The sequence below is a fragment of the Gastrolobium bilobum genome, unplaced genomic scaffold, assembly GCF_033153095.1.
Source record: "Gastrolobium bilobum isolate Gb01-03AN ecotype WA unplaced genomic scaffold, APGP_CSIRO_Gbil_v1 utg15136, whole genome shotgun sequence".
NCBI lineage: Eukaryota > Viridiplantae > Streptophyta > Magnoliopsida > Fabales > Fabaceae > Gastrolobium > Gastrolobium bilobum.
Genome location: NW_026895502.1, coordinates 59,198 through 78,096, shown reverse-complemented (window position 1 = coordinate 78,096; position 18,899 = coordinate 59,198). Strand labels below are relative to the sequence as shown.

At 37.4% G+C, this 18,899-nt stretch overlaps 1 protein-coding gene and 1 pseudogene across 1 annotated transcript; one reads left to right on the top strand and one right to left on the bottom strand.

Moving 5' to 3' along the window:
- The first annotated feature begins 7,692 nt into the window (after positions 1–7,692).
- LOC133314229 (uncharacterized protein At4g15970-like) lies at positions 7,693–8,561 on the top strand. Its single transcript, XM_061515670.1, has 2 exons — positions 7,693–7,791; positions 8,070–8,561. Exons 1-2 carry the CDS (start codon positions 7,693–7,695, stop codon positions 8,559–8,561), a joined length of 591 nt encoding a protein of 196 aa, XP_061371654.1.
- A 378-nt stretch (positions 8,562–8,939) lies between these two features.
- Positions 8,940–14,518, bottom strand: LOC133314219 (small ribosomal subunit protein bS21c-like; annotated as a pseudogene).
- Between the last annotated feature and the right edge of the window lie 4,381 nt (positions 14,519–18,899).

Sequence of the window (18,899 nt, the reverse complement as noted above, 5' to 3'; positions counted from 1 at the left end):
CCAGCCACCGCCCAACAAGCGAGATGGTTCTCACCCTCGCCGCAGTTGGACTGGGATGGTCCTCACCCCCAGCCAACGCCCAACAAGCGAGATGGTTCTCACCCTCGTCGCAGCTGGACTGGGATGGTCCTCACCCCCAGACAACGCCCAACAACCGAGATGGTTCTAACCCCCGCCGCGGGTGGACTGGGATGATCCTCACCCCAGCCAACGCCCTAAAATCAGACTTAGTTCTCAGGAAAAACAAGAAAAGATAAAGTGGTCCTTTAAATAAAGCTGGAAAGACGACAAGTGCAAAGAAAATCCATTCGTTGATATTGATAGTTTTTATACATTAAAGGTCGCGGTTGACATACCAACCGCGCCAAGAAAAAAAAGAAGAAGTCTTAAGTCCTAAGGGAATGTCGCTAGAACATCTCAAACATCCTGCGTCTGAACGGTCGAATCCTCTTCAACTGCTGAGGCAACCACCACTGGCGCCTGATCATTCTCAACCTGCTCAGCAGTCACGTCATCGGTACCGCCGCCATTCACAACAAGATTGGCTGACGTAACACGCCCATCATCATCTCGCGTATGATCACTATCCGTGTCAGTCATAGGAAGCACGCCGCGCGCTCCTTCATCGTCATCAGTCTCTGGCGCCGTTTCAATCACCTTCACAACATCGCCTTCAAGGCGCTTTACAATCTGGCCATCCTCAACATTGTAAGACGGATCCAGGCCAGTCAAGTCAGCACCAGGATACCTAACGGCAACCTGTTGAAGGGCGTTGTTGAAAGAATCATACATCAGATCGGCCAGAGCCTTTTCCAACTTTTCCACTTGCCCAGAAGCCTTCTTATAATCATCATCCCTGGCGTGGAGGCTCCCGTGCGCAGCAAATAAATCTGAAGATAATTGATCTCTCTCTGCTTGAAGAATGTCTTTTTCCTTCTTCAAATCCTCCACTGATTGGCTCAGATTGCTTTTATCGACGGTTAATAGTTTCACCGCATCCTCTGCCGTCTTTAACATCGCAAACAGAGACTTTGAAGAAGCTTTCCCATCAGCAACTTCTTTGCCAAGGCGCCCTACGTCAGCGGTCAAGCTATCAACCTGCCGTTCCAAATCAACAAGACGATCCTCTTGTTGGGAACACCGTTCATCAAAATCCAGCGCAATCTCCTGTTGGCCTAGGATACAGCCAATAATCACTTTGGTGCAGTCCATATACTGCTGGCGGTCGAAACGCGCAGGCACTACCATCTTGGGACGCCTGATATTGGGGAATCCGTGGATAAGGTCCCTCTCCGACAGGCTGAGCGCCCTGCTCACAGGAATTTCAGAAAGAGGAGGTGAACCTACAGCCTCAGATGGCCCACGAGGGTCGTCATCCCCTCCATCGCCTGAAGCATTGTTAATTTCCTGGTCACTTTCAGGAGCGTCGTCCCGAGTCAGACTGTCCCCAGAAGGCTCAGTGCGTCTCGTCTGGAAAGATCTGGGAGGAGTCAAGCTTGCTGCCGCACCTCCTAATCCAGACCCAAATGTTGATTCACTGGCAGAAGAATGGCCAGTCACGCCAATGGATTCTTTAATAATGGGGTGATTAGCCCGTTTCTGAAGTTCACCAGCTGGGATGTCAGCAGCATAACAAACTTTCTTCTTTTTTGGTCTCACCTCTTTGTCCTTCCCCTTGTCCACGCCTTTCCTTTTAGAAGGAAGGATGGTTTGAAGCTGAGGTGCCACCCCCTACTTGGCTCTCAACTTAGCAGCCGCGTCGCGAGCAAGCTTCAACGCATCAAGCGCCATGCTTCCAACTGCAAACAGAGAAAAAAGTTAGCACTAAACAATTACAAACAAGTGAAGAAAATCTAGATCATTGCAAAGGAAAGTAAAACTCAGAACGCCTTCACACCTCCATGACACAACACCTGCTTCGTAGGCCACCGGTCCAAAAACCCTTTCACTTCCACAAACCAATCAACCATCTTCACCTCCTCAGGAGTCAAACTCCTAAAAGTAGAAGAGTACTGACTGGCGGGTATCTCGTAATGGGCCTTAGTCCAGTACAAGGGAAACTGGCACTCTCCACTCGCCGAATCTACGAAAAAGGAAGCTCTCTCTCGCCCAACGTGGGTTCAATCCAGAAAAATGTGTGTTTCCAGTTCTTGTACGAATTGGCGTATTGAGAAAAAATCACTCCTAGCGCAGTTCCCGCCTTCAACGACACCCATCCAAGTTTCTTCTTTGAAGGTGATACCTGGAATAAGTAAAAGAAGAGTCGTACAGAGATCGACCATCCAAAATACTGACATATGCTTTCAAAGACCCGAACGAACGCCCATGCATTTGAATGAAGCTGAGAGGGTGCAACCTGCAAGTGGGATAATACCCCCATCTCAAACTCAGTAAGCGAAAATCTCACTTTCTGGTCAGTAAAGTGAGTCTTGTAAACCATGAAACGCCACCGACGCTTCGCCACGTGGCTAGGTTCGTCACAGGCCCGGCGATCACCCGTAACCGCGAACGGCTGCCACATCGCCTCATGAACACCATCTTCAGTGATCACAAAGCTAGGCTCAGTTTTGTAGTGACGGAACAAGATGTCACGATCTGCATAACTGGATGACGAAGTCGCAATCTCCGGGTCAACCCAGTCCCTCGCCTCGAGGCGGCCTGACGGTTGAACAATCTCTATTAGTCAAGAAGAATCCCACCTGGGAGTGATAAACACAGTCAATCCACAAGTTTACCAACGCCAGAAGACCACTGCGAAGAGAAACCGGACGGCCCACTTCACCCCACCAACACTCCCATCACCACCAATACCTCCCCCACGCCAAAAAAAAAAACTCAGGATTGAAGGCCATCACGGTTAACTCACCATCAGAGTCCGAAGTGTCTGAAGAACTCGAACAGTAAAAATCTGAATAGCTCAGGTTTGAAGGCCACCAAGCAGGCGGTATCTTATATAGCCCTATGTCTTCAAATATGGCGTCCCACACGCCATCCCTTATCAGGCGACCATCCTCTGGGTGGTATCTACCTAAGCGGTTCTCTGTAGACTCGTAATACATACGACGATGGAAAGATTTGGAGATGGGAGGAATTTGACCGTAAGGCTTTCGAGGGGCGACCGAAGAATGGCTAGGGCGGAAATAATACTCTAAGGGACGGTTCTGACGCAGGCGATTAATGTTGGATACCGGTCGAATAAGTCCCCCGGCCCCAAGCTCAGAACGCCGCGAAATGCAACGATGAGAAGCAATTCGTGAATTTCGCGAATCACCAGATGACCTAAAATGATCCCTCAGTGAAGAGGAAAGGCTGGCCCCCTCGATTGTCTCTCCTGAACGCCCGCCTGGTCTATAATTTCCCTCCCCAACTGCTTCACGGCGTCCACTATGAGGGTTAGAACAAGACGCCTTGCCAACATAAGGGAGGACAGGCCCTAAAGCTCTCTCGGGAAGGAGATTCTGAATCTCATCTTCACTAAAACCCAGAAGTTCGGGTACCTTGCTGTGGGGCAATTTCTCAACCCTAGGAACCAAAGGACGACTGGGGGCACGACTAGCAAGATATTCTCGCATGGCTGGCCCTACAGCATCGTCTCTCATTGCCTCAAAGGCTTCATCAAACTCCTCTTCCTTAATTTCTACTTCTGGTTCAGGAAGTATGAGACCAGGGATGGGTTCAGTAAGCCTAACCATCAACCTCCACCAGAAGGACAACAGAAGAGAACCAAAAAGAAACAAGGAAAGCAAAGAAGAAGCAACACTATACCTGTAATCGCAGAAAAGGAGAAGAAAGAAGACCGGCACAATCACGCTAGACCGAGTAGGAAATAAGCAGGAAGAAGGAGAGCACAACAATATGGTTCGCGTAAAGAAGGACCCAAACGAAGGGTCTCCCCCTTTTTTAAAGAAAAAGGGGTCATGCACGTGCACGTGCAAGCTCCCCTCACTCAACCATTGATGACAGTCATCACACAATGGGCGGTGAGATGAAGGACATAACGACGAATGAAGAGGACATGTCACTTATCAAAGGGTCATTTCGTTCGTACACGTGTAAACCCTCACCACTCAACCGTGAGATGACACTCTCATCGTGCAATGGGCGGTTGGGATGAGGGGGTAAAGGGTCATTTCAAGAAAACACGTCACCCATCACTTCGCATTAATGCGCCATAAATAATGACGTTTAGATACTTGCAAATGGTAATGATGGACGCAGCTCATCATGACAACTCCTCGAAAAATGAAAAGCCTCCTAAGAGTGCCAGAAGTGGCAGCCTTTTCACTTACATCACCAACCAATCACTGTCACCAAGAAGAAGTTACAACTGTCACCAAAAGGAATCGCTCGCGCTCAAGTGTTTCACATCGCCAAACAAGGCGTTGTCAAATCCTACTTACCTTGGCATCAACCTATGCTTGTTACCAGGCTGAGGGGCTCCTGGCGCCACGGCGATAAGAGGCTTTGTAGTAATTTCACTCTTGGAGGACGCCCAATTAGAACGCCAGTCATTCCAGAAGAATGAAAACCTAAAATACCCTTGGAAGAGCTGAAGACAAACTGTCACTCGTCCAACACCAGTCCAGAGAACGCCCCCGCACCAGATTTGATAGACCCCAAGATCTTTCAGTAGGCGACACCACCTATATGTCGAACGACAAAGCCTATCAATCAAGGTGATCGCCCTAAAGGTAACACCCAAAGCCTTTAACTTGGCACCATCCTACGGTTGCTGTCAAGCTGGGGGGGCTCCTGTTTCGGATGGCCCAAGCACTGGAGCGGCCCAGCTGCTCAGGCCCAATCCTCAGCCTTGTTCCGCGTCAGCTCTTAGGGCTGACGTGGACCCTCACGACCTCCAAGACTGCAGCACGTCCAAGAGATGCACCAAAATGTCCCACCTTGGGACATTAACCACAAAAGGCAATCGCCATAAGCACCGCAAAAGGAATCTACCCCTTTGCTCAGTGCTAACATCGCCTGATGCAGTGGGTGCAGCGCTGCCATTGTGGCAGCGCCTACCGCGCCTAACACTACCATCAAGGGAGCGCATCCCAAGGAGGGTTGACCCCCACCTCACCAACCCATACCATTTTCCTTATAAATAGCCCTCATGGGCACGGCAAAATCTTATCGTTTATGTACTGTTATTATGCCCGTTTATCTTAAGCCATATACTTGTTATCCACCATTGATATTTGCTTGCTTATACTTGGAGCAATACCCTCTAGCCTGGTCATTACCTCAGCTAGGGGTACCATCCATACAGTAACATTATCCTCAAAGGGTACATAGAAGGCTTATAGATTCCAACGGTACAGGTCGAAATTGCAAATTGATTGCAATCAATTTGCACAAACGGTGTAGCAACGCTGAAACGCGTAAAGCTACAGTATGAATAACAAATCCTTCGGCCTATAATTATAAGGCTAAGGTCTGATAATATAAGGCCTGATTGAATTTTAATACTATCTAGCGTTTGACACGGTATTGTATAAAATAAAATATTGTATAAAATAATATCATCTAATATTTGGTAATGCACTGTATAATACTATATAGGATAAAAATAAATATTTTTAATAAAAATATCCTTTAATAAAGAATTTATATAATTCTTCAAAAAATGTCATATGATATTAATTTTTATAAAAATTTATTGATCATTGTGTCGAAAATATAAATTATTTTTTATAAAATTAAAAATATTCAATATTTTAAAAATTAATATATGGAAAATTAATTTTTATTTTAATAAATTAATATTAAAATAATATATTAATTTTTGAGAATTACATTGGTCAAAAATGTTAATACATCAATCTTTTATCAGGCCTTATCCCTCACCTTTGGCCGGATTAAGTTATAAATCGTTTTGATGTATTAAGGAATTATGCTGTATAAGCTTATACTATACGATGGTCACACCAAACAACTGAAAATGTGATAACATATAGTATAAGCTTATACTATCATTCTTTATACGTCATATCAAACAGGCCCTAACTCATGTCTTGTTGTTTTAAGCATCCCCAAATTTCAAAATCTCAAGTTCAAGAGTTTTTCTTGATATCCCAATTTAGTGAGAAAAAACCAGATATCTCGAGCGTTATTTCCAATAATGTGTATTTTTTAATATAAGAGAAATTAATCTATAAATATTTATTCTAACAAATATGTTAGGAGAGAGATTATAATTTCTTTCCTATAATAAAAATCTTCCTTGATTTTATTCGTTGTTTTTCTCAATTGAGTCTTTTATGTAAATCTTGCGTATCATTTCAATTGATGTACTTATCTATCTCTTGATTGATGAAATTAAAATAAAATTAATTGCATCGTTAATATCTAAAAAAGTGAATGATTATTTAATTAATCACAATTATATAACACGGAAGGAAAGGCTCTTAATGAATTTACACTCACTTGGTTGATTGATATAATTATTAATGTTTTAAAATTTTGATTTTTTTTAGCTCTATTTTAACTGCTTGTGTTAAATAACATTATCCACAAGTTAAAGTTAATCCAAACATTAAATTACTCCAACATGTTCATAATGAAAAATTATCTTACATGGTTTATTGGGCTCTACGAATCATATGAAATGAGTGACAGAAGTGGATGATGATAAAGAACAAAGCACGTGCACTTCAAATTTTGTCTTCGTTATAAGTGTATTGGGGCAATTTGGACCGCTCAACAGCATATTTGAGTAAATAAATATGTCCAATAGTTTTTTACTTAAATATATGAATCCGATTAATTTGTTATGTTATTATTTTTATGGAATTGATATTTCTTATATTATAAAAGATAATTTTATCTCCTATACACACATAAAATTATGTGGAAAAATATAAATCTTACAAACTTTTATATATGTAAAAAAATAAAATTTATCCCCTATGTGAAAAATATTATTCTCTATTTTTATATATGAAAATGATACTGTTATTATAGTATCAACTGTCATAATGACCAACAAAAATGATAACGCTATCGGTTGTTGTCAGTGATTCATATTCGATGACGCTACTGTGATTTGATTTGTTTGACTTACTAGTCACTTGGTCAGTAGAAATTCAGATAAGACCCTCGAAATCCTTTTTAATTTGTTGCCTCTTTTTGTTACACGTAGCTTAATATTAATCACAATGTGTGTTAATTTTTTTTTGCCACTTTATCATTTAATTTTGTGTTGGGTACATTATCCAAAGAGTTTGATATTGTGGTTAAACTTTTTTTTTTTTGGCTAGGTTGTAGTTAAACTTTTAAAATAGTGCAAGAACACATGATTAAATGAACTTGTAACAAAACTTTTGAAAACTGATCCCTGGCATATCAAATAAGAGTATATATTAATAAGAGTTCGTTTTTTCTGTCGTCATTACTGATAAGTAATCTGCAGTGTGTCCAATACAATGTTGTTTGAGATGAAAATTATAATATTTTTGTAATTTTAATTTATTTCAGAGTTATAATAATCTTTATATTTTAATTTATTGAGGAAATAAATACAAATAAGTTATCTCTGGAGAAACATTTTTCTATTAACTAAATTCTCATAATGATTTTTGAGGTTCTCCCCAGTTAATTTGTCATATACTTTCTTATAAGTATCACTCACGAAAACAAGAATTGATTCAAGTGCTGAGGAGAGCAACCATGTCAGACAGAAAAGTTATCCTAACCATGGTAGATGAATCAAGGGCAAGTCCAGGATCTATCCTTGAAGTTTTACTACAAAGTTTCAAATCTGGTGAAGGTACCCAAAGATTGTTGAATCACTTGGTGATCATAACCATGGACCCCCAAGCTTTTGAGTATTGCAGGGCCTTGCATCCCCTTTGCACATTATTTTACCACCAAAAGACAATCCAACACAACCCAGGATCATAATGCATATAGTTGGAGAAGAAACAATGTTTTGTTAGAAGTGGTTGAATTGGGTTATAACATAATTTTCACGGTGAGGGTTCTGATTCTGATCAGCTTGAATTAGAAAATGATGGATGAAGGGTTATTAATATTAATCAACTTTGAATTTCATGTGACTTTTTGTTTTGTAGGACGCGGATGTATTGTGGCTTAGAAGTCCATTTTTACACTTCAATCCAGTGTATGAACTCACAATTTCATGTAATTTCTCAAGTGATGGACAAAGTGGAGGTTACATGCATGATGGGGGAATCTTCTACTTGAAGGCAAATATCATATCGTTTGAATTCTTCAAGTACTGGAAATTAACCAATATTCTGTATCCAAACTCTCTTGATGAAGATTCCTTATGTACAACTATAATGCAAAGTGAAGATGTTAAAGCTCTTGGCTTCCGTGTTAAGCTTGTAAATTCAACTTATTTTGGTGGATTTTGTCAGCTAAATAAGGATATGTTGAGGGAGGCTTATACCATCCATGCCAACTGTTGCAATGACCTCAGAAGCAAAGTTCATGACATGAGGATTGTTCTTGATGATTGGATCCGCTTTAGAAACCGTGTATCAGGGGACAATGCTTCGGACAAAATGGCTTTGAGGTGGCCACAGAAGTGCTTGAGATGAAAATATACTTAGAACCACATATAGTTCTCAAGTGTCTAGAAAGAATTAATATTTTAAAAAGCATAAAAAAACCATTTATCAATTTTGTTTGGTTTAGACAATTTTTCTTTGCATTTGGTGATAGAAGTGATGAAATCTCCCACCTTATCAATGTACTCTCCATAAGTCTGAACTTGAGGCTGATTCAGAACTACCTGATGATCCTACTTCTTCCAAATTTTCTTCCCTTAAGCACAGCTACATAGCAGTTAAAACTAACCTATAGGCTCAAGCTATTAACATAACAATTTTCTTCCTTTCCAATTAAAAAGCATATTGTTTCCTCTGAAACCCAAACATATTTTCACACCACCTGCCTTGGTTCTTCATGAATCATGACTAAGCTTTTTGGTCACTGACAAACAACCTAGATGCTGATAATAACTCACTATGTCCTAGCTTGAATACCCTGTGTCTCACCCTTATATCATTCAGTCTAGTTCCAATGAAGTCAAGGATTTCAGTAACTCCATAGGAGAAGAAACCTAAGTTCCCAATAATTAGTGTTGAATGATAGTATGATCAGTTAATTAACCCCGTTCTGAATAACTTCAGTATATGTCCAGCTCATGTTGATGAAAAAGCCAAGCATGGAGAGAAACCATAGACATAAAAAGAAATTAAAAAAATAAAATAAAAGGCTGAGGAGTTAATCACTAAAACAAACAAACAGCATTCACAATTACAGCCACAGGCACGGATATACTCCAAAGTCCAAACAAAAGCAAAATTCAAAACAATTGGCTTTTCTAATTTCCATCGCCTTTGAACAGGTTACCCTCTCTCCTTTTGAAGATGCTTCACTAGTGAATTCAATACCAAGAATAATTCACTGTCATAGAAGAGACATTTTCTCCTAACACAAATTACCCTACTAAGCAACTCTTACTTATTTTTCTTATCTGACAAGAAACTTTTACATGACTGGTAAATTCAACATCATAAAGGGATTCTAAATTGAGGCAAGAGGAGAGAAAAGCAAAAACAAAAACAGGACAGCAGCAAAGATTTTAGCAAATCAAGGGCGGAACAAAATTTTGATGCACAAATGAACAAATTCCATAATATCAAATGAAATGTAAATTGAACAATACACTTATTGTGTCCAAAAAACTAATTTTACTTAACCAAACTTACAAGCAGAAAAAATCTCTCACAGCAAAATGTGAAGAATCGTACAGAATGTAGGGCATCATTTTAGTCAAATGTTTAAACTGTCTCCTTCAGGCATATCCCAGTTATCAACATCGTCTTCCTTCTTGGTTGTTGGAACATCTTGCTTGTTCTGCATTGGAGATCTCAACTGAGGGCGCCTGAAAATAATTTAAGCCAGACAAGTGTCAAATAATCTTTGTCAAGGGAACTATCTAATCTCAGAACACATAAGACAATATAACTTTGAAACTAAATAAATTCGCATCATGCTTTTAGATAATATAATACCATAGATTTGATAAAAAGTAAAATTAATTACTTAATTTCAAAAAGAGCATATAAAAACATGGTCTCGAATTTAAAGTTGTAACATATGGTGGGGGGCACTTTCATAGTATCATCCCATTATAACCAAGATTCAATTACAGTCATGACTACTATCTTATGTGCAATACCCTTATAAAAATAAAAACCTTAAAGTATTAAAGTTACTCTCATAACTCAAAACAAGAGAAACATAAGAATTATTGGTCATGTTTCACAAAAACCACTTATCTTACTGAACTAAAGGCTATTTAATTAGTGTCAGGTAACCAAAAGAAAAGGGATGAATGAGTAGCCTCCAATTTATTATGTATTAAAAGTTAAAATGAGCATGAAACTAATTTAAAAATAACCAAAAGATGTGAGAAGTGTAACTAAAGTATTTTCTTACTACCAGTAATATTCTCATATTTTGCAGGTATTTTCAGTTTAATAAAAAGGTAAATTAGAGAGCTCAAATTGTAAAGCTCAAGTGGATTTGTTTTGAATTTTTGAATCATATAAATTAGGGATGTGTATGGTTTGGTTATTGTCAAAAACCAAACCAAACCTTTTTAAACGGTTTGGATTTTAAACCGAACCATTTTTATTTTAAAAACCGATTTTTAATTTGTCCAAACCGGTTTTAAAACCGGTAAAACCGGTTATGAACCATAAACCATTTTTTAACAAATTCAAAATCGATTTTTGATGGATTGTACTATTTTTATAAGTAATCGTTTGTTTCTCCCGGTTATAGGTAGTTGACCAACTATTTCTTGCAAGAATCTTTATTGTTTTGGAACTCTCAGGACGAAATGATTCTTATAGAAATTGTTCACGTTGTTTTTACAAAAACATATATGTAAACAAATTGGACGAAAATTTTTTTTTGTCGAATTTTTTTACGAAATATAAATTTCGTCAAAATATTTCACAAAAAAACATATTCATCGAAATTTCTGACGAAAAAATATTTCTATCAAAATTTTTCTCGTAATACATTTCCTTCGAAAAAATTTTGACGGAAATTTTTTTTATCAAAATTGTTTACAGAATTCAAATTTCGTCAAAAATTTTCGACAGAAACATTTTCGTTAAACTTTTTGACAAAAAAATTTCCGTCGAAATTTTTAATGAAACACATTTCCATCGAAAATTTTCGTTGAAAATATTTTCGTCAAGTTTTTTGATAAAAAACATTTCCATCAAAATTTTCAATAGAGCATATTTCTATGAAAAATTTGCGTAAAAATTTTATGACCAACAATATTTCGATAAACATTTTTGACAAAAATGTTTTTCGTCAAAATGTTTTATAAAAATATTTTTCGTCAAAAAAATTGAGGGAAATGATTGTAGGGAATTTAGATTCCGTAAAGAACTTTGACAAAAAAAATTTCTGTCGAAATTTTTTATAGAAATATTTTCCAACAAAAAATTTTTTTGAAATATTTTTCGTCAAAATTTTTTTCGTAAATATTTTTCGTCAAAATTTTTGCTGTAAATGTGTTTTGTTGGAAATATTTTTCGTCGAAAATTTGGACGGAAATTTTTTCCGTAAAAAAATTTGACATAATTATTTTCTGTCAATATTTTTTATGAAAATGTGTTCCGTCAAATTTTTATACACAATCATTTTTCGTTGAAAAGTTTAACAGAATTGTTTTTGTCGAAAGTTCCGACAGAATTTAGATTCTATCAAGAATTTTGATTGAAATATTTTTTCCCTAAAAAATTTATGTCAGTGATTATGACAAAATCTTGTTCCGTCTTTAGTTTCTATGAAATTTTTGTCGTCTCTATTTTCTAAGTAATATGATTTTTGTCAAAAATTTTGACGGAATATTTTTCTTAGATAAATTTTGTTAGTATTGCTTACCAAAAAAAAATGTGTTAGTATTTGAGACATATTTATGTAATTTTCATATTTTGTTAGTATTGCTTACCAAATTTTGTTAGTATTTGATTCATATTTATGTAATTTTCATATTTTAATGTTAAGGATAAAAGATAATACTTATTTGTTCTTTAATTTTAAAATAGTTTGGTTATGGATAACCATGGATAACCAATTATTTTTATGGTTTGGTAAATAACCAGTTTATAAAACAAAATGCAGTTTCATATGAAACCGGTTTTTAAAAATAACCGGTTTTTAAGATGTGGAGCAGTTTGGTTATGGATCGGTTTGGTTCTTTTGCACATCCCTACATATAATTGATTGAATATCTTATTGAATACTCTATTGAATATTTTTAAGGAAAGTTTTCCTACAAATATAAAAGGAAAGATTTTAAGGATTTGATTGGGAGGTTCTAAGAAAACTTTTTCCTCAATATAAAGATGAAAGTTTGGAAGCAAAATTGATTCTTGCACATTCTGAAGAAAAGGAACGCAGAGACCAGAGGAAGAATCCTATTTTTTAGAGCTCAAGATGAAGATTGAAGGAAGATCAAAGCTTTGCAGTGGCGATCAACCATCATGCTTTCCTTATTTGCATCATCTATTTTAATTTTTTTCTCGTTTTGTTTAAGCCAGATATGTCTGGCTAATTTCCTAAGTCCAGTATGATAGGGGGTATAAAAGGATGCACTCTCTTTGGGATCACTTGCTGGTTCATTTGGAGAGAAAGAAATAGTTTAGTTTTTGAAAACAAGAGCTCCACAGTGGAAGGGACGGTCAGAGCAGCTCGTACATACCTGCTGAATTTTGTAGATGCAAAAGAGTTGCTCAAGGGTACTGGTCTTCAGGTCCAGCCTCGGGTTGAGAGGTTTATTCATTGGCATCCTCCTCCTTCTGGGTCCATAAAGGTTAATACTGATGGGTCTGCACTGAGAGGTAATAGGCAGAGTGACTGTGGGGGGGTCTTAAGGGACGATTCGGGTCACTGGATACTGGGATTTGCAAGGAATCTGGGAGCTGGAAGTTCTATTAAGGCAGAGCTCTGGGGTATTGGGGCTTCAAACTTCTTGGAACAAGGGATTCAGAAGAGTGATTATTGAAGGAGATTTCAAAGTTGCACTGGATATGATCACAGCTGGATGCCCCCCATGTCATCCTCATGCTGGCCTAATTAGGAAGATTATACAGATGACTAATTTAGATTGGCAAATTAATTTTGTTCATACTTTTAGGGAAGGAAATGGTGTTGCCGATTGGCTTGTGGGTTTTTCTCATACATTAGGATGAGAGACTGTTTTGTTAGAGGCTCCTCCTCAAGGGTGTATTGGGGTTTGGGAGAATGACTTTAGGGGCGTTTCTTGGCCCCGTTTGATTAGAGATTTGTAGTTTTGCTTTCCACATTTATACAAAAAAAGGGATATGAATCCGACATGAATCCTTGTTTTGGTTTAATTTCTTTTCAATAATAATCTGTCTCAAGTTATTTGTGTTTACTTTGATTTATATTTTTAAATTCTTGTATACCTGATCAATCATATAGGAATAAAGAGGATTAGGATTCACAATAGACATATTGAGATTTTAATCTAGACGGGGGTAGAACACCAATTCCTGCATGTTTTAGACATAGACTTGTAGGAATTGCAAATTTGTGTAATTCATCGCGCTTAAGGCTTAATTTAAAGGGTTTTTTAAGACATTAGGATTCTCATTGGGTTAAAGAGTTAAAGAACAAAGACATCAGGATTTAATCAATTAATTCTTAGATGGTGAATTATTTGAAACAATTGGGATAGAAAGTTATTGAATTGGGTTAAACCAATTAAGGGGGACTGAAGGTGAAGTAAATCTAACTGCATTTTTATTCATAATTTCAAGTTCATCTTTTAAATTAATTTCTTTAGTTTGCATATTTAATTAAATTTTTAATTAAAAATTGGTTACCAGTTGAAATCACTTTTGAATTGTCCAACTTAGATAAAAGCGATGAATTATTTCTTGCCTTTAGTCCTTGTGGGAATGATTCCCACTCATCACTTTATTACTTGGAAAAACTGGTATACTTGTTGTGTTCACAACAATGAACATGAAAGGGATGCTAATAAGGTACCTGCTTTTGCTTTTACGCTTAGCAGCCTCATGAGACTTGTGCTTTTTCTCATCCTATTTATTCTCAAAGAACTTTCTCCTTTTGCACTCTTGTATGACACCAGCTTTCATGACGTCTCTTCAAAACCCGTTGAGAAGCTCTCCTCTAGCTCGTTGCCATCCATAACCACCTGCACAATGTAAGCTGATCGAAAAAAGAGGGTATTTGCATGTACAAATAAGGGGCATGTCACATAGGACAAGTTTAATGAAGCAATAATAGTAGCAGAAATTGAAGAGTGATCATCAAGTTGGGGAACCAATGGCACCAAGTTGTCACTGAATTTCTGTTTATGAGATGGAAAACAAGTGAAGTAAGGAGATAGAGTAATTTGGGGGGGGGGGGGTTGTGGCTTTGGTGGTAAGAAAAAAGAGAAAAGGTTGGTGAAGGAAGATGAGGTAGCCATGGATCGATGGTGGAAATGTGAGGTGAGAAGTTGGGCTTTTTTGAGTTTTGGTTATAGGGGATGTACTTTCTCATGTTGTTGGAGAAAGTATTTCCACCTACATCGATTTACGTGTTTTAATTTTTTTTTTTTTAAATTTCTTAACGATGGGATCCACCTCAAACATGTGTCTGTAAGAAAATTTATCCTCTCATGTTTAAGGAGAAAAACAATGTCCTTAGTTTTAATATCATAAAGTTGCAATTGGGTAGGTTCTAATTGACCCAATGAATTTGTTTTTGGACAAACCACATGCTCGACCATATTTGAGTTTTAATGTAATGGATCCTTTGACGTGCACTGTTGAACCCACGCAAATTATCGAGCTTAGCTTTGTAGTGATAGGGCAACTTGGATCGTCTCCCAAAGAACCTGCTAGAAATCAAAAATGTTCTGTAAAATAAAATATAAAAAGGGAAAGGAGAATTTTGTTGATTTGAAATTTAAATAAAAATAGCTTTAATGCAAGAAGTTTCCTACAGGACTGCAATTCATTGTTGTCTAGTAAGGCATGGCATTTGGAAAAAGCTCATGGTTTTAATTTCTTTCCCGGCACCCAAAGGTATTTATGTTTTTTTCTTTATTTTCTTATTTTTTGTTTATTCATTTATTTTTAGTATTTATTATTTCTCAATTTCTTTATTCATGCATGAAAATCTTCCTTTTTCGTCATTCTCGGAATTACTATCTTATTGCATTTCAGCTTTATATTTATGTAGAACCTAAACATTAGATATAGTTTTTGTCCACTTCAAGTACTTGAGTTCTTGAATGTTTCATTACACTTTTTGGTTACTTTGAAGAGCACGTACGTACACCTTACTATGTCATCATGCTCATTGCTAACCTTTTTTTTAGGTGCGAGTTCACAGACTTATCTACAACTCATGAATCATATAGTTGTTTGTTTGTGTGTGTATGGGTGTATCGGATCTTTTAGCTTTTAATTAAGTGTGGGGTGGGGTGAGAGCATATCCAGATTGTTGGTCCCACATGAACTCAAGAGGGGGGGGGTGAATTGAGTTTATAAAATAATTCGCTAATTAAAAATTAACTCAAAGCAATAAATCAAGATAAGGGTAGAGAGATATTAACACAATAGTTTTTACGTGGAAAACCCAAAAGGGAAGAAAAATCACGGGCCCTAAAATCGAATACTGAAATTCGACGGGCAACTCAACTATGAAACTTGTGTACAAAAAGTTCTCTAGTATCCTAGTTTTCTAGTCTACCCCTTACACAAATTCCCAAACTGATATCCTAGTTTCCCAGTACGAAACCCTAACCCTTTAGGATTCCGAAACCCTATCACACAAGGGTTCTCAACTTACTCTCAATTTCTAAGAAAAAGAGACATGCTGGTATCCCAGTTTCCCAGCACAAGAGCTGGTATCCAAGTTTCCCAGTATAGACCTTCAAAAAGATCAAGAAGAAATTTATAATTAAATGACTTACCTCAGTACTTCTTTTTCTTAAGCATATAGGTAATCTGAATTCCTATGGAGAAATATTCACTTTGCCAAAGGATGAATGTATGAATGAATGTTCTTGAGAAAGCTCTTCAATTGATGCACAAGAAAGAATCCTAATTTTGAAAAACTAACTCTCTTTTTTCTTTCTTGTATATTCTTCTCTCTTTTCTCTCTTGTACTTTTTCCTCTTGTTTTTTCTCCTCACTGAAATAATATGCAATGAGCCCTATTTATAATAATAACATCTTAATCTATTATCCAATGCAATCCTAATCAAATCTTTGGCAAAGAATATTTTATTTCTCTTACATGAAATCTAAAAAGATAAAATCTTTCCTAATCTATACTTGATTCCATACTTTTATATATCTTCATGATATCTTCCATATCTTCTCCAATCTGCATGCAATCTTTAATTATCTTGAATAATGATCCTATGTTTTTTTCTCTCTTCATGATATCTTCCATATCTTTTTCAATCTTCATGCAATCTTCAATTATCTTGAATACTATTTCAAATCAGAATAAATATTATTCTGAAATCTCAAACAATCAGCTCATTAGTAATTTCAAGACAATAAAATATTATTAATTAAATTAACATTAAATTGATTGTAATCATCAAAACATATTTTAAATCAATTAAACAATTGGGGTATAACAAATATCCAACACAGATGTCTAGTTACACCTATGAAACATAATCACTGAATCAGGAATATAATGTCGTATAGTACATGAAAGATAATACTCTTACATATTATAGGACCTATCGCCGTGATTCATGTATTTTGTTTCTTACTATAATATATGAACGGATATGTGGACCAAGTGGGAGAATGTTAGTGTGCCTTTATTCTCGGTAACAAATTGAGGAATAACTCAAAGATGTGGTCCACTGATTTTCAGCAATAGTATCCATCCACTTCCACACTTTTTCAGCAACATTCATTTACAACGGCTAAAAAATCCCAATAACCCATATTTTGAGCCCATCACTATTAATTGACAGCTTGGTGGTAAGAGTCTATATATGTTGTAGCTTTAGACTTTGGGGTCCCTGAACTGACCTTTGAATTATTGTTATATATCATCTGTGCCTAAGAGCTAGAGTTTAGAAGATTCACAAAAACTCACCAAACTACTTCAACCTATTTTTGGAGCAATCAAAGAAAGCAATAGAGGGAGGTATTTATAACTTATTTTTTTCACACTTAATCTAATTGCTTCTGTTATATATGAACATGATTAGATCATCGGCTATGTTAGATTTGCACGTGTCTTAAGCAACATATTTCTTCTATTTAATATAATTGCTTTTCTACAGAGTCTAGCAGAAAGGAACTAGCTAGCTGGAAGTGAATAGAACTAACTGTATTAGCAGCTAGCAAGTCAAGTTTATCCTCATTTGTTTGTTTTTCTATATGTATCCCTAGATGTAGAGTAGAATTCCTAAGCCTTAAAACAATCCATGTCGTTGTTGAAATAATTTAGCAAATCTTATGTTTTATGGGTATGAAAGAAACCATCCATATTTTTACTTCTTCGGTATTGGGTCTTTCCACCGATATATTTCTCATCCATGTGTGTTAATGTTAGATAGTTAATTCAAATTGCTTGTCGCCCCTGCATTACAATGCAATATCATAGAAGCACAGCCATTTGGAATACCAAAACAAATAACCTAAGATACTTCATTACTTGTGTAATTGTAACGCCCGGCCACTTCAAGAATCAATGACTATCCCCACATACTAACATGAGACTTTTCAGTGTGTTTTTCCTCACTCGCACACTTCCTGGGAAAACTTCCCAGGAGGTCACCCATCCAAGAATTGCTCCAAGTCAAGCACGCTTAACTGTGGAGTTCTTCCGTTCCAGGCTACTGAAAAGCAGATGCATATTGTTAGTATAGGTAGTACCAATTAATTCTTATAAGCTATCCCAAACTGTGCAGTCTCATACCTGCATAGTCATTGGAATCCCTCTCTTTCGGGTGTCGATTCGATACATTCATGCATGTAACTCCCCGCTGGAAGCCTGTCAGGAGCCGCTCCTTGCCCATTCCCTTTTGCACCGGCGATCACTCCCCTCCCACGTCAGAGCTTGGAATGTTACATGCCCACCAACTTCCACTTGGTTCGTCCTCGAACCGCACCGTACTGGAAGAGAGGCCTGCTCTGATACCATTGTAACGCCTAACAACTTGCAAGGATCAACAATTGTCCCCACACACTAACACGAGACTTTTCAGCGTGCTTTGTCCTCACTCGCACACTTCCCAAGAAAACTTCCCAGGAGGTCACCCGTCCCAAAATTGCCCCAAGTCAAGCACACTTAACTATGGAGTTCTTCCGTTCTAAGATACAGTGGTATCAGAGCAGGGCCTCTCTTCCAGTACGGTGTGGTTCGAGGACGAACCACACGGAAGCTGGAGGGCATGTAACATCCTGGGCGCTGACGAGGGCAGGGAGTGATCGCTGGTGCGAAAGGGCATGGACAAAGAGCGGCTCCTGACAGGCTTCCAGCGACGGGGGTACATGAATGAATCGAATCAACACTCGAAAGAGAGGGATTCCAGAGACTGTGCTGGTATGAGATGGTAAAATTGGGAATAGCTTATAAGAATTAATTGGTACTATCCATACTAACAAGATACATCTACTTTTCGGTAGTCCAGAACGGAAGAACTCTATAGTTAAGTGTGCTTGACTTGGGGTAATTCTGGGACAGGTGACCTCCTGGGAAGTTTTCCTGGAAAGTGTGCGAGCGAGGACAAAGCACGCTGAAAAGTCTCGTGTTAGTATGTGAGGACAATCGTTTATCCTTGCAAGTTGTCAGGCGTTACAGTAATTGTTCATTAGATAATC

Bases quoted from the DNA above. Each gene is read 5' to 3' on its own strand.
- LOC133314229 (XM_061515670.1), top strand. From the start codon at position 7,693: ATGGTAGATGAATCAAGGGCAAGTCCAGGATCTATCCTTGAAGTTTTA. The intron at 7,792-8,069 runs GTGATCATAACC...TTTGTTTTGTAG, and splicing joins AAAGATTGTTGAATCACTTG to GACGCGGATGTATTGTGGCT.